This window comes from Hyperolius riggenbachi, chromosome 3, assembly GCF_040937935.1.
Source record: "Hyperolius riggenbachi isolate aHypRig1 chromosome 3, aHypRig1.pri, whole genome shotgun sequence".
NCBI lineage: Eukaryota > Metazoa > Chordata > Amphibia > Anura > Hyperoliidae > Hyperolius > Hyperolius riggenbachi.
Window position 1 is genome coordinate 219,306,462 of NC_090648.1, and position 16,791 is coordinate 219,323,252.

The 16,791-nt window shown below is 40.7% G+C and overlaps 1 protein-coding gene across 3 annotated transcripts in view; it reads left to right on the top strand.

Moving 5' to 3' along the window:
- The window catches only part of PKM (pyruvate kinase M1/2), a 43,009-nt gene that overhangs the window by 12,860 nt on the left and 13,358 nt on the right, over positions 1–16,791 (top strand). For all 3 annotated transcript variants that reach the window (XM_068275761.1, XM_068275758.1, XM_068275759.1), the window contains exons 3-8: positions 3,806–3,897; positions 8,354–8,485; positions 9,699–9,885; positions 12,312–12,582; positions 13,280–13,430; positions 13,521–13,673. In XM_068275761.1, the coding sequence (XP_068131862.1) occupies positions 3,806–3,897; positions 8,354–8,485; positions 9,699–9,885; positions 12,312–12,582; positions 13,280–13,430; positions 13,521–13,673 (986 nt within the window). The remainder of the gene's footprint in view (positions 1–3,805; positions 3,898–8,353; positions 8,486–9,698; positions 9,886–12,311; positions 12,583–13,279; positions 13,431–13,520; positions 13,674–16,791) is intronic.

Consider the following 16,791-nt stretch of genomic DNA (forward strand, 5'->3'; position numbering starts at 1 on the left):
AGTCATTCATGTAGTGTGTTGCAGAGCAGCAGAAAAATGCAGCGCACGGGGAAAAAAATGGGTTTGAGCTTAACAGGTTTTGTCTTCTAATGACCATAACTTTGTGAAAGTGACCCAACATGCTGTAGCATCTCTGTCAATGTGCGACACTTGCTGTTCCCATGCAAGTGTCTCATATTACTAGACCACAAGCAAGCATCATTGCTTCTTATACCACTGTGTCAAACTTCTTCCCAAGGGAAAAGATGTAGACAACAAAACAAAAAAAGAACAGTAGATAGATTCTAGTAATACAGAAATAATAGAAATGTTAGGCAGATGGGAGTAATATGTAATTTATACTTCTAGCAACACATTGACATGCTGATATTGGCAATGACGTGCCTGTTGTCAGTGACGTGCAAATATCAATTAAAGACAGATTCCACAAATGGGCAGGACGCCTCAGTGAGGGGCATGCATTTCAGTGACAGGCAGGTTCTCGTGGCAGTTCATTACTGATCACAGAATTATTGCTGTTTTGCGATCCATCATGATGTACCGCAAAACAGTGTTATGGTGCTGTTGTCCTCTAGCTATAGCTGGAGAATATCAGAATTTATACTGTAATAGGGAAAATCTAGTGTCTGTATGTACTTAAAGTGTGTCACACGTTGCCAAATCGGGCTTGACCTTATTGTACATAAAGTTAATTAAAACCTCACCCTGAACAGCAGTTTGTTTAATTCAAGTAAACTGCTTTCAAGGATTTGCTAAATACATAATATGTATCATAGACACCAGTACAATCGATTTGACTGCAACCTGTGTTCACAATTGACAATTGGGTAAGTATTGCTGCAGGGGTCTTTTCTGATGCCCCCCAAGATAGTATGTGCATCTATATCATGTGGTGTAGCTATCCCACAGGAAACTCACTGCCAATCAGCTATACCCGGTATACGACGCCTCATGTATGAGGTGAAACAATTGTTGAGTCACATTTCTGGGCATCTGTATCTGCACTGCTCACACACCCTCAGGGTGATAATATTCCAACCCAGTACCTTCTATGAAGGCATTTTATTTATTTATTATTATTTATTTATTGTATTTATAAAGCGCCAACATATTACGCAGCGCTGACCCCTATGGGGAATATGTATGAGATGTGTCACATCTCTAGTCTGGCCATACATTAATAGGCCACCTTTTAACACTGACAGGTGTTTCATTAGACACTAGTCCAACACTGCATACCGGGTATAGCTGATTGGCAGGGAGTTTCCTGTGGGATAGCTACACCCCATGATATAGATGCACATACTATCTTGGGGGGCATCAGAAAAGACCCCTGCAGCAATACTTACCCAATTGTCAATTGTGAACACAGGTTGCAGTCAAATCGATTGTACTGGTGTCTATGATACATATTATGTATTTAGCAAATCCTTGAAAGCAGTTTACTTGAATTAAACAAACTGCTGTTCAGGGTGAGGTTTTAACTAACTTTGTTATGTACAATAAGGTCAAGCCCGATTTGGCAACGTGTGACAGATATTAGCCACCTGTACAAATAATTCGGTAGTGAGACAATGTACTTAAAGTGTGGCAGGTAGATCCTGTAGTTACAGGCAACGAATGCCAGATGGTAAATGGTGACAGGTTGCGCAGAACAGAATTTCAATATTGGTTGCCCAAAATGATCATTCCTGATCTGGCTAGCAGCCTGCTCTGCCTTATGCAGAGGGAAGGGCTGGAGGATAAGTGGAGGAGATCTGCAGCAAAAAACAGCAATAGGGTTGGTTGTTGTTTACCATCACTTACTACAAGTCACTCAGCCTTCGAGGATAGCTGTAAACCCTTTCAAAAAGCACTGAAAAGAATATTTGGTTGCTCAAAATGATTGTGATCTTTCAGGTGCCTCTTAAATGTACATACAGGGTCCTCCTGTCAGGTATGCTGAAAAACTATCCGTAATTGGCACAACTCTGGCTCACTCATCCATCCCCATTCCAGTCTCCCAAAAGCCAGATCGGGCTGCTCGGCAAAAAGCGGAGCAGTGAATTTGTATAAGCAAAGCCTGTCCAAAGCAAATGTTAATTTCAGGTAACCAAGATTGAAGGTCGGTATTATGCCTAAGTGGAAAATATTTGAGAAACTAGGAAGGGCTTCAGAAAACTATCAGGCAGACCTCTTTTTTTTTTCTTAGGGACTTTTTCCACTGGCAGGAGGGGTTTAAAGGGCAACTGAAGTGAGAGGGATATGGAGGTTGCCATATTTAATTCCTTCTAAACAATACCAGTTGCCTGGCTGTCCTGCTGGTCTGTTTGGCTGCAGTAGTGTTTGAATAACACCAGAAACAAGCATGCAGACAATCCTGTCAGATCTGACATTAAAGGGAACCTTAACTGAAAGGGATATGGATGTTTCCTTTTAACCAATACCAGTTGCCTGGCAGCCCTGCTTGTCTATTGGCTGCAGTAGTGGCTGAATCGCACCAGAAACAAGCATGCAGCTAATCCAGTCTGACTTCAGTCAGAGCACCTGATCTGCATGCTTGTCGAGGGTCTATGGCTAAAAGTATTAGAGACAGATGATCAACAGGATAGCCAGGCAACTGGTATTGCTTAAAAGGAAATAAGTATGGCAGCCTTCATATACCTCTCGCTTTAGTTGTCCTTTAACATACAATTTTAGTTCATGTTCATGCATTTTGTATGCAAAGTTGAGAAACGCATGGGTTTTTATGTGCATTTTCAATGCAAATTTTTGCATGCATGTTTTTATTCTCACTAGCAACATGACACCACTGTGACAATGAGGAACAAGCATCTATGATGGGACAAAATATAAAACGCACATTGTTTTTGCTTGTTTTCGCTATGAAAACACTGTAATTCGCATTTGACATGCAGACTATTGATTTCCATATCATGCATTTCAGATGTGGAACTGAGTCAGTGGCCTCAATTCACGGAGCTTTATCAAACACTTTATCAAACGTTTGATAATTTTCCTCATGGGTAAAATCTAATTTTGAATTCAGTAAGGTGTTATAGATTTATTGATCATTAAATCGATAAAACATTCGATAAATCTATAACACCTTAGTGAATTCAAAATTAGATTTTTACCCATGAGGTAAATTATCAAACGTTTGATAAAGTGTTTGATAAAGCTCCGTGAATTGAGACCATTGAGTGAAAAACTACAGCAGGCTGATTTTATTTATTTTTGTATGATGGAGAGAGGGCTGTCACGTTTTTTCCTGAGATTTCTTCAGTGTCCTCCAAAACACTGACATGCCTATTTACCTGTTCTGTGCTTGAAAGGGGTTCATCTGACTTGCTTTGCAAAGCTGCAATTTACATGGAAGGGGAAAAAACTGTATCTACTCCTGGTGTCCCATGACTTAAAGGAACCGCAGGGAAACTGACAGCAGTATTCATGGGTGCTCTTTTCCAGTTCTTAGCAATAGAGATGGTTAGTGCAATGCTAATAGATTTGGCTCCCATGCAGATTCTATGCAGTTTGTAATCAAGCCAATAACAATCGGTAGGAGGTTTTGACGGGCCCAGTTCTAAGCTGCATACATTTTGTACATTTGTGAAGGTGTTCTTTACTATAACTTTTTATGAGATGGCAAGAGAATCTTTATTTTTCTTGATCATTGGATTAAACTATAACTAGTTTTAACAATGTCTGTATATATGAATACAAATAAAATAATCACTGGATTTTTCCATGTATAAGTGCAGTATTAACTAACACTCCTGAACCATGAAGGCTACCGTTTCCTCACTGTTTTCTTTCCCTTTGCTAGGGCCAGCATCATGCGCCGTGGAAATACTGAAAGAGATGATAAAATCTGGGATGAATGTTGCTCGTCTGAACTTTTCTCATGGATCACATGAGGTGAGGAGTGCCTCCCATTCATTCCTCTAATAGAAGGTCACTGCGGAAATCCAAGCTGCTCTCTGCAGCTGTTTGCTGTAAAAATAGCATATTCTGCTGCTACATGGCTAGCATTCCCAGTTGCCCTTACTGTTAATCAAAATAATATGGACAGGGGGAAAAAAAACAATTTGGGGGGGAACCATAGTTTCTGCTGCAAAAATAACTTGGCATGGCTGCCAGGAGAAATGCCACCTTCCAACCTTCCATTATTTACATGCTGCAGGCTGTTCAAGAGCCCTGTTTCTGTACACTAGCCACTTGCCTGTCCTGGTCTACCCTGCTTTTTTTTAAAACCTTCCCAAATATACTTGAAATGTTCAAATCCCAGCTAAACCCAAAATACAGAAATGCAAATTCTAAGAGTAATTTTGTTAAAGCGGACCCAAACCAAACATTTTTTAAATTCAAAATATTCAGTTGCACCACCCTGACACATACAAAGATAAATAAACACTCCTTCAAGCCTATAAGCATTTCAGTGCATGCCTTTCACTCTTCTCTTTACATAACGGGTTATACAGGTGGCAGCCATTGGCAATTCCTCCTTTGCCGGACACCTCCTACTCCACCAGTTTGCCGGATTGTGTCCGGCAATATGAAAGGAAGGGAGGGGTTCCTCCAATAAATGTAAAATATTTTATATTTGTCATCATGCAGCTGAAAAAAGGCTGCTATTTGTTATTATAACTTAGAAAATGGATTTTATTTCTGAAATCTTGTATTTTTAATTTGGGTCCACTTTAAGTGTAAATTATGAGTTACCTTTGCAATTCAACTTTTCAAATTGAAAAAACTGTTGCACAGCCTTGGTTGCTGCATCTCAGCTGTGCACTTGTCTATACAGCCTTGAAGGACCATTATGACAAAATATAACATTTAATAAGTTAATTTGTTCCAGAGTAAAATGGGCTCAGGCCCACTAACAGAGATATTTCCGCTTCTGTCCGCCTTTCAGCATCTGTAAGGCTTCTTTTATACTGAAAATCGCAATTCCGATTTCCAATTCTGATTTGAGATTTTCATTAGATGCTAGCAACACAAGAAGAAAAACGCAGCGTGCAGGACTTTTTTTTTTTTCATAGCATCAAAAATCGGAATGGCATGTAAAATCGCATCAGAATCACATCTAGTGTAAAAGATCCCTAACATTGAAGTGTTGCTGAAAAGCGGACACAACTGCATTAGTGGGCTCAGGCCCCGAGTAGCTGTCACTTATAATAGGTGTTGTTCTTATGGCTCTGAACCTCTAAAGCCAGCAACGCACCATACAGTCAGTTGGTTGCTTAACTATTTCCTTAACCACTTAACGACCGCCTAACGCCGATAGGCGTCGGCAGGTCGCAGTGGTGTTTCCATGCAAACGGCCGCTCATTTGAGATGTAGAAATCCCCGGTGTTTACGTCGCACGGCGCTGCTGTTGCAGGAGATCAGCGATCCCCAGCCTCTGATTGGCCGGGGATCGCCAGCATCTAATAGGCTGAAGCCTATCAGAGGCGGTACTGGACGGATCGCCGTCCTGTACCGCCCATAGAGGAGAGGGAGGGCAGGATAGCGCTGTGGAGGGGGGCTTTAAGGAGCCCCCCACTAGGCACATGTGAGCGGCGGCGATCAGACCCCCCCCCCCCCAGCAGGACATCCCCCTAGTGGGGAAAAAGGGGGGGGGGGGGGAAGTCTGATCACCCTGCCTGCCTGCTGATCTGTGCTGGGGGCTGAAGAGCCCACCCAGCACAGATAATTGAAAACTACGGCGGTCCTTAAGTGGTTAATTAAAGAGACTGTAACAAAATGTTCAGCCTTATTTCTTCTATAAGTTCCTGTGCCTGTTCTAATGTGGTCTGTGTTACTGCAGCCTTTCCTAATTGCACAGTGGCTGTGTTATCTCTGTTAAATAATCTGATCTTCTTTCCTCTGACGGCTGTGTCGGGTTAAGGCAGGAATTTGCTATCTGCTGTTAATAGGCAGAAGCTATACACAACCTCTCCACAGCCTATCACATGCTGGTTAGCAGCTATGTCTTTTGTTTGTGAACACTGCCTAAAACTGGCAATTACAAGCCAGGATTGCAACAGGGAGTGTCAGAAACAGCACAGAGGGGCCCAGGAGAACATAATGAATAGAATGGCATGCTTTTTATTGTAAGAATTTTAGAGTACAGATTCTCCTTAAGCGCTTTCCAAAACAAAGATATTTTCCTTCTGTTGGCACTTATATTAAATACCGTAGATGTGGCACAATCAAGATTATATGGTAAATGGCAACTCATACGTATATCCTCTCATGGGGGATTCTCAAGGTTTAAATTTTCCTTTCAAAACACTCCCTGAATGGTTAGTTTGACTGATGGAGCATCAAAGTAGCGCATTAAGCAGATGGATACCCAGTTAGCCAGTGATCCTGAGCATTTAACCACTCTACCCCCGCCCGTACGAATTTCTCCGTCCCTTTTTCCATCCTTTAACCCCCAGGGACAGAGAAATCCGTACTTTCCGCGCTCCCGCCGCTGCCCGCGCTCCCGCTCGTAAACACGCCGCCCGCCGCTAGTAAACACGCCGCCGCCCGGTGATCAATAAACGGGAAAATCCATTCCCGTTCGTTGATCTAAGCCCCGCAATGATCCGCTGCTCTCCGATGGGCAGTGCGATCATTGTGAAAAAAACCTCACGTGTCCAGCCTCCTTATACTTCCTCCGAGCGTCCGGAAGGACGCTTGGAGGTCGCATTAGACAAAAAGTTACTGTTGCCATCTTGTGGCCAAATAGTAAAACTACACCCTAAACATTTTTCAAACACAAATGAATTAGTTATACACAAAAAATTACCTCATTACCTCCCACACTCCCCATTTTTTTTTTTTTTTTTTTTTTTTGTAATGAAAAAAAATTTAAAAAATTTACAATTAAAAAAAATACATAAATAGTTACCTTAGGGACTGAACTTTTTAAATATTTATGTCAGGAGGGTACAACACTGTTACTTTATAAACTATGGGCTTGTAATTAGGGATGGACGCAAAACTGAAAAAAATGCACCTTTATTTCCAAATAAAATATTGGCGCCAAACATTGTGATAGGGACATAATTTAAATGGTTTTATAACCGGGACAAAAGGGCAAATAAATTTCATGGGTTTTAATTACAGTAGCATGCATTATTTAAAAACTATACTGGCCGAAAACTGAAAAATAATTAATTTTTTCCCACATTTTTCCTATTTTCCCATTAAAACACATTTATAATAAAATAATTTTTGGCATAATGTCCCACCTAAAGAAAGCCTAATTGGTGGCGGAAAAAACAAGATATAGTTCATTTCATTGTGATAAGTAATGATAAAGTTATAGACGAATGAATGGAAGGAGCGCTGAAAGGTGAAAAATGCTCTGGTGCTCAGGGGGTAAAACCCCTCAGTGGTGAAGTGGTTAAAGTATCTTCTTGGTGTAATTGGCAGGAACAGAGCAGCTATAGCAGACTAGGAAAGTTCCCGGATTACAGAAACAGTGCTTTTGTGCAGCCTGCAGTTTGCAAACAATGAAAGCTGTGCAAGGTCTTATCCAAAAGCACAACAGACAATGCAATGTAACTGCATAATTCATAAGTATGTATTCTATCATTACAGTTACACTTTAAAGGACTAGGAAAGGTGTATTATGCATAAGGAGTGTAGACACCTACATTCTAATATTTCTACAATGATAATCTCCCCCTGGGGCACTTGCTAGGAAATAACATCTCTGAGAGGAACCTTTTTTTAGCTGTGAGAATAGTGATGTGGTAAAACTTGTTTCAATGGATATATTGCCAGATTAGTGTCTCTGTTGCATTTTGTTGCTATGATGTATATTGCATAATGAATACGATATACCTGGCATATGAGGCAATAGCAACTGCTTCCTCTGAGAAACTATTCCACAGTGTACATGGGTGATGGGCTAGACACAAGGGAACATGCTTTTACCATACAGCATTTACAGTCATGCCATGCTGAGAAGTAAATAAGAGTTGATATTGTTGGTCTGTTTGTGAAATATCTATTTAAGTATAACTTCAGTGCGTTCATTCATCATAGAATAGATTTGAAAAAAATGTGATTTGATTTAAATCCTGTGCAGATGGAAGCATAGATGTGGTTTATACATTCACTGCAATGACCTTTTTCTGATGTTTTGTCCAGCACATTCTTTCCTGCACTGGCATGTCTTTGGCTAGCATTCTGGCTGGCATAAGTGATACTTGTGTACTCGTCTATGCTGTGTCGCTGGCAGTCTCAGTGTAATTATTCCACTTATGTCTAGACACCTGACTTTCATCTCTAGTACTGATTAATGTTGACTAGGTGCCACTAAACAGGAAATTGTACTGTGTGTGTGTGATGCAAACATCTATTTTGTTTAACTGTTCTCCATTTTATGCTGTAGTACCATGCTGGCACCATCAAAAATGTCCGTGAGGCCACAGAGAGCTTCGCTTCTAGCCCCATCCACTACAGACCCGTGGCTATTGCCTTGGACACCAAGGGACCAGAAATCCGCACAGGGCTTATAAAAGGCGTAAGTACTAAACATTCTAGTTGCACAGGGGTAAAATCTAGATGTGTGGAGCTATTAATGGACTATGAGCTAACTGGTAATAATGCTTTTTCACACGACTGCTCTACAATGGCATTGAATGTTGCTGTATGTGTAACTGTATTCATCACAGTGAACTCTTTGGGTCTTTCCTGACTAGAGGCTATGCACCACCTCTTCATTGACATTACCCGGGCTGCCCTTTCATTTAATGCAGTGCCATTCAAAATGCATGTGGTGCAGTGGTGTACAAAAAAAAGTGTCGTCACATTTTGAGGATAGAAATGGGTGGTACCATTCACTTCCTTTTAATCAGGCCACTTTTATTTAATTGGGCCAGCTGTGGTGCTGAATGTTGTGCAACACTTGGCACCACTGACCGTATGAATGGGTACTTGGGAGTTTGCACAGTTTAAGACACATGCAGGGGTTTTGGTTTTGTTTTTGTTAATGTCCTGAGTTCAGTAGTTCAGGGTTACACTGTTTATATCAAAGTGGACCTAGCATTGCTTTAAGTACATGACATAAGTTTGTTTTTTGTAGAGATAACACTTTCCCCAACAATATATGTTCCTGAATTTGTATAGGTTTTATTCCTGGGTGACTCCCCTCCATCCTTATTGCTGCTACCACAAAAGTTCAAATCTGTGGCATCATGTAATGGGAAATGCAGTTCTGACTGAGATCTGGCCAGAGACAGAGGCTGATCTGTTAGGTTTGTGAGAAGGCAACGTCCTCCTCTGGCACATGCGCAAACTACATGCAAATTTGTAATGCAGCTGCAACACATTAATATAGGAACACCGCAGTAGTGGTGCCGTTACTTTGTTTCATCCATGGGAACTCTAGGAATTATACAAAACACAGTCTACTTTCACTTTAAAGTTAAACGCTCACTAAATATGGTATAGGGAGTTGGTGCATTGCGGATTTCTGACAGAAACTTAAAGGTAATCCATTTAATTCGTTGACATGCATTATACAGTATGAACAGGAGCCCTCCATTAGCTGATCTTCTGCTGATGTGATTCTAATTTTTCATCTTTCCTGAGCAACTTTTCCCTTAAAGTTGATATGCTCATTCATTAATCAGTCATTTACAGAGAAGCAGTAGATTTTCTGAACAGTAGAACTATATTATAAAAAAAAATTTTTTATGTACAGTATGTTCATGTATCATCTGTGTGTCTTATAGAGTGGCACAGCCGAGGTAGAACTGAAGAAAGGTGCAACCCTCAAAGTGACCCTGGATGATGCTTACCAAGAGAAGTGTGATGATACTGTACTGTGGCTGGACTACAAGAATCTTCCCAAGGTGGTAGAGCCTGGCAGCAAGATCTATGTAGATGATGGACTCATTTCCCTGCTGGTTAAGGAAGTCGGTTAGTATATAATCTTAAAATTAAAAAATTATAACGCAGACTAACGCACAGCAATACAAAGTCTGTGCGACATTCACAGTGCACATGTTGCGTTGTGTGTAACGTGTAGTAATATTTAGAAAGTGCTGCATGCTGTGCTTTTAGCAATACATTTGCTGCGTTGTGTGTTGCACATGCTCAGTAATTTTTTTTTTTTTTTTAAATGAAACGAATGCGCCGTTTTTATTCCATCAGTATGCGGCGAAAACGGCGCACGAAGAGACACATAACGCAGTGCAAAATAACGTCCAATTTCATAACCTACATGCGCTGCGTTAGGGGCACATTGTACAACTTTAACGTTGCATCAAACACAACGTCCCACTGTGAAAGAGGCCTTAAAGATTATTAAATGTATTTTACGACTTAGATGATAAAGATGTTTCGTATTTTAAATGCATTGCTGCCTACCCTCCAGAAAGTGAAAATATATTTTTATTTATATTAGATTAGTGGATATGCATATTTAAAGCAGAACTCCAGCTTAAAAGGCAAAGTATACAGAGTGTATACACACCTATTGCTTCTATCTGGCAAGATATTTTACTTTGTTCAACCACTCTTAAAGGACAACTGAGGTGACAAGTGACATGATGAGATAGACATGTATATGTACAGTGCCAAGCACACAAATAACTAAGCTGTGCTCCTTTTTTTTCTTTCTCTGTCTGAAAAAGTTAATCATGTATGCAAGTGACAGTTTCTGCTCGGGTCAGACTATAACATAACCTTCACTGATACGTAATTACAGACATAAACCACTTTCCTGTATGTAAATGGATTCTGAGAGCAGGAAAGAGATAAAAAGGGTCAATAATTCATATACATTTGAACTCTGACATACTTCAGTTAAGGTATCATTGAGCAGAGACAATGAAACAGTAAAAACTTAAAAACTAGATTGAAATATAAAATGAAACTGTGGGATATCTAATAGTCATTTTTAGGAGAATGAGAATAGTTATTTTTCTCATCAGTTTATTTTCACCGCGGATGTCCTTTAATTATATTATCACAGTGCTGATCTACTTTAACTTGATGATAATAATATACACTAGTGGATTTCTGCAGATTCTGGTGTTCCCTTACCACTATCCAGCCTGCTGACCATTTACAAAAAATGATTCATTGCTGAGGTCACACCTATGCTTCTTTATATCAGCAGCCTTAGCACATACAACAGGATAACTCAGCTGAACATATTTTCCCTGTGTGCTAGCAAGCAGTGTGTTTGACCCAAGGTTGGTCAGATAGTCTCTGCATGTCCAGCCAAAGTGGTTCTATTTTTACTTTTATTTTTTGATTGAATGCCAAGTTTTTCTTATAAAGTTCAGTTCTAGATAGTCACCCTCCCCTCCCTTCTAAATATTTTAAAGTGTACCAGAGACGAGAAGCGTCTCAGGTTCCATACTTACCTGGGGCTTCCTTAAGCCCCATTAGGGCTGCTCATCCCTCGCCGTCTCCCTGGGTGACTCCTGTCACCCGCAATTGTCCCCAAAAGCCTGGCCGAGTCGCGTTCCATTGCGCATGTGCGGCCCGGCGCACTCCCGTCCCTGGGCGCAATCTGCTCTTGCGTGGGGGGGAGGGGACACGTGTGGCCGGGCCGCGCATGCGCGACTTGGCCAGGCTTTCGGGGACACTTGTGGGTGACAGGAGTCACCCAGGGAAGGCTGCAAGGGATGTGCAGCCCTAATGGGGCTTATGGCAGTCCCAAGTAAGTAATGTACCAGAGACTCTTCTCGTCTCTGGTACACTTTAAAACAGAAGGTATTTGCAATATTTCAGTTTTAATCGAGCAACTGGGCTTTCCCATGATGCATTACTTCTGAATGTGCAAATCAACTCTGTATGCGCCTGAAATCTAGGAATACATCCAAAACAGCTGGTGCATAGCGAGCCACATCAATCCAACATGCATACAGCATGTTTCGAACTTTCATGCTGTCATCATTGCGTGGCATCGATTGATAAGGCTCTATGGGAGGGGGCTTGGACCAGTGCCGACATCACCCACTTGTACCGACAGATATCAGGAACCTAGTGATCACATGATTAGGCACTTAGTTTACTTATTCAGTACTGCTCTTTCCAGACTGCACTGTTCAGTTGAGTAGGCAAAGCAACTCTATATTGATATTATTGGAGAGGCTATAACATTTTACTCAGTAGCTTTACCTGCGGACTAGATACAGCTGTGTCTATATATGTTAATAAGCCACTTCCTGACTCTTTCATTCTCCTTTATCATATGCAGTTATCTTATCAGCCTCCTAACCCAACTAAGCTTTCATTGAAAATACTGGAGAACTGAGTTTGGTGGTATTGCACCATGTTACTGTAATAATCCTATACAATACTAACACATGGATTACCTTTTTTTTATATAGGTGCAAACTACGTTATTACTGAGGTAGAAAATGGTGGATCCCTGGGCAGCAAGAAGGGAGTAAACCTTCCTGGAGCTGCTGTAGATCTCCCTGCTGTCTCAACCAAAGACATTCAGGACCTTCAGTTTGGAGTAGAACAGGGAGTGGACATGGTGTTTGCATCATTCATTCGCAAAGCAGCTGATGTGGAAGCTGTTAGACAGGTTCTCGGGGAAAAAGGAAAGAACATCAAAATTATCAGCAAAATTGAAAACCATGAAGGAGTACGCAGGTTGGTGTTATATAAATGGATAAAATGTCACATACTTTGGGTTTCAACATTATAGTGAAAGAGCCTTTTTGGGGCCAACTCCACCTGAAACTTCAATTTCCAGTGTTCTGTAACACTATCAGAAAGGAGTAGTGATCACTTTTTATTCATTGCTTGTTATTGAATCCAATATTAAATATCATTGGTGCCAAATACATTCTCATTCGTGCACTGTAGTGACATATAGTAGAATGGAATAATTTATTCAGGGTACTTACTTTCACTTTTTAAATATCCTAATTTCAGCATCAGAAACACTTCCTATATCTATATATTGCAAAATCCTATATATAATCTCCGTATGTAGCCCGGCACTCACAGTGATGTCACAGCCTAGGCTGTTTACCTAAGCAGAGTTCTCCTTCCGGAGCATCCTGGGAGACCAGGTATATTTCAACTAGCAAACAAACAATCGGCAGAGATGCACTTGACATCAAGACCTGCAGTCGTGGGTGGTGGTGGACGTGCGCTAGAGGTCCTTCTAGCATCTGTTTTTGAAACTGGAATATTTTATTAGTTTATAAAATAAGCTGTTTATTGTTTTTTTTCAGTACGGTTGCTTTTTAAGGCTGTCTTTATTAGATTTTCTTAAATATTATTCTATAATATTAATCAAGTGGGCTCAGTATTTTACAAAGTTCTACACTTCTATTTCTAGATTTGATGAAATCCTAGAAGCCAGTGATGGTATTATGGTAGCTCGTGGAGACCTTGGTATTGAGATTCCAGCTGAAAAAGTCTTCTTGGCTCAGAAGATGATGATTGGACGTTGTAACCGTGCTGGAAAACCTGTGATATGTGCAACACAGGTAGCCAACTTATTCTGGTTTCACTTCAGATTGGTACAGTTTGTATGAAAATAAAACTTACAGAAACAATTCAATTTTATGTCCTTGCAGATGTTGGAGAGCATGATCAAAAAGCCACGCCCAACCCGTGCTGAAGGTAGCGATGTTGCCAATGCAGTACTGGATGGGGCTGACTGCATCATGCTGTCTGGAGAGACCGCCAAGGGAGACTATCCTCTGGAGGCAGTACGCATGCAGCATGCTGTGAGTATTCTAGCACAACAGGAATCCACTGTTACACTGTGCCACACATCACACTGTGTATTGATGGTACATCACCACATTCCAGATAGTCAGCTTTACAACATTACATTTAGTTCAGCTAGAGTATGCAAATGTATTATATTTATATATACAGTTATAAATGTATGTATTGCTTTATACTTGGTTAGGCAATTAAAACAATATGTTTTATATAACATTATAGTTTGAGTGTATTTGTGGTGTGTGTGATTTTAAATTTTAGTTAATGCATAACCTACAAATGTGTGGAGTTTGCTGCAATGTCTTAGCTGTGGTTGGCGTGGCTTGGGCTGCCCTGCGCTGTGCTCTTGCTTGCTGTAAGGCTTAGACATGCAATAAGACCCCTTAATGAGCGCTGGCCAGATTCAGACCTTAATCCGCATCTCTTTCCTCTCTACCTCTCCATTCTTTTCCTGCACTTCACTGAAGGCTTGTAACTTCATGCTGAGTCGCCATCAGATACACCAGTTTACACTTCTGCCATCTTTGAGGGCTGGCTTGGATTGGGATGGGCATGCTAATTTCCATACTTGATAGGGAATTCTCAGTGTGCCTGGCACTTGGACAGTCCTCAGGTCTTGTTTTGTTAACTGGTGTGGGATAGTGCTGACAGAGACAGCCGTTACATTATTCATGCACCAGCGTGCATACACATAACTGCTCTTGTTTCCTATTACGCACAATCATGCACGTTCACCCAATGATACTTTTTTTTTTTTTTTTCTCCTGAAAGTTCAGACACCTGTACTACTAAGTGGGTAACACTGAACAAGGAATACCTGACCTATTTATAGATTTGTCCCTAATCACTTAGATATTTACAATCCTTGCTGTGTGTAGTAGTAGTAATAATTAAAAAATTAAAAATTTTACACCAAGCTTGCAATTAAGCATATGTATAAATGTAAACATTACTGGTGTTTTTTTGTATACCAGCTTCAGCCATTCAGTTGAAGTCATTCATTTTCTGTTCAGTTTAACATTTATTTGGTAGTCCTTAATATATTTTATTAAACAAATATACTGAAAAACTGTTCTGATTCTGGTGTTTTCCAGCTTGGCTCAGGATAAGTGCTGGTTATTTTGAGTCTGAGTTTTTCAGGTGAACTGTCGTAAATTATAAGTCTGGGTTTATCTGACCACAGCCTACATGATCCACACTGTGTGCACATGCAGAATTCTTTGCAGATGGGACTACACATGCACTCGCAGTAATTGCAAAGCCAGGTATGGTTCTGCGCTCTCTTCTCCCCACACCTTTTCCCCACTTCTATGCTATGCTGCCCGACCTTTTTTGCTGGGGTAGAGAAGAGGCAGTGTCCTGCATGGTGTTATCTGAAGCCTGGGCTGTCATTTCATGATACATCAGTCTGCCTGTGTAAGTGACCTAGGTAAGCTGTGGAAAATGAAAGTGGCACTATGGTGACAAATTGTACATTTTTAAAATATTTACATTTATATACATTAGCCAGCCCCACAATACTTACTTCCTATGTAGCTGTTACTTTCAGCTGTCAGGTTTTAGATTTTTTTTTTTCATTTTCTCATGAGGGATTCCCAAAAGCACTCCCTGGCAAGGATCTATATAAAGATGCCAGTCAGGCTGCCCACTCGTGCGTAATATTCTGGTAGGTGAACTGTGACACTGCCATTCAAGGACTGCTTTTGAAAATAAAATAAATTCTGAGAATCCCCCACAAGATGGACTAGTCCAAAACACGGTGGTAGAGTGGTCCAGAGCTGGTAGTGCAGAATGCCTTCTGTAAGTGACAGTTGCATGGGAAGTAAAACATCTATGGTGCAGTTACGCTAAGATAAATATATATGATATATGTAGGTGTAAATATGCTTTTTAAATGTTACAGTTTTTGCTATAGTGCCTCTTTAAAAGGAACCTTAACTCTAAAAAAAAAAAAAAACATGAGTTTCACTTACCTGGGGCATCTACCAGCCCCCTGCAGCCATCCTGTGCCCTCGCAGTCACTCATGGCTCCTCTGGTCCCCCGCTGCAAGCTAGTTTCCTTTTTGCCGACTCTGAGTCGGCCGGCCGCCATGTGTAGCTTTTTACGCATTCCCGCTTGTGCAAGAAGCTATCACTGACATTAACCCATACATTTTTACGCGTTACAGGTGCAATGCATAAAAATGTACGCGTTGCATCTGTAACGCATAAAAATGTACTTGTTAATGTCCGCAATAGCTTCCTGCACCAGCGGGAATGCGTAAAAAGGTACGCATGGCGGTCGGCAAAAATTAAACTAGCTGGCAGCAGGGGACCGGAGGAGCCATGAGTGACTGGCTGCAGGGGGCTGGTAGATGCCCTAGGTAAGTGAAACTCATGTTGTTGTGTTTTTTTTTGTTTTTTTTTTCTTTTTTTTTTGAGTTAAGGTTCCCTTTAAGTTAATGATTGTGTTGTCTGTTTAACTCATACTGACACCTAGTCTGGGGCTAGATACGTGAGCTTTTAATTCTTGCAAGGTGTTCCTACCACTTGCTTGTCCATGATTTGTAAGCCAGCAGCCAAGTGTTAGTTTGATAGCCACTGAATACCATTAATGTTACGAAGATCATGTAAAAACTCACATTAGGAAATAGAGGTAGGAATTGGTGATTCTTCGGATTAATAGTAAACAATGGATTCCAGTGGCAGTTACATAGCTCATGCTTGTGCTTCAGGGCAGAAAGTGAGGGAATCTCCCTAGAAGCATCCAGTGAAAAATTAACAAGACATACAAATCTTAACAGAAAATTAAAGTGCCTTTGGCAGATCAAACCTATGAGCTGATGATTAGTTAAAGAGAACCAAGCACCATTTTTTTTCCTGCAGTCTCTCCTGGTTTCTAATAGATATTGGATTAGATTGCATTAGGTCACACTGAGTGCAGACTCCTCCTAGTTCAGTCCCAATCATGCTATCATGGTAGAAGCTGCTGCATTTGATTGGACCTTTTCCATGCTCTATAAAGTTTTCCATCCTTTCAGAATTAACATCCCTGTTGATAAATAGGCTGGCAAAGTCCTCTTTTGTAAAATTAGCTGTTATAACCATCTCTACAGTGCTACAATGTGTATTTCACAA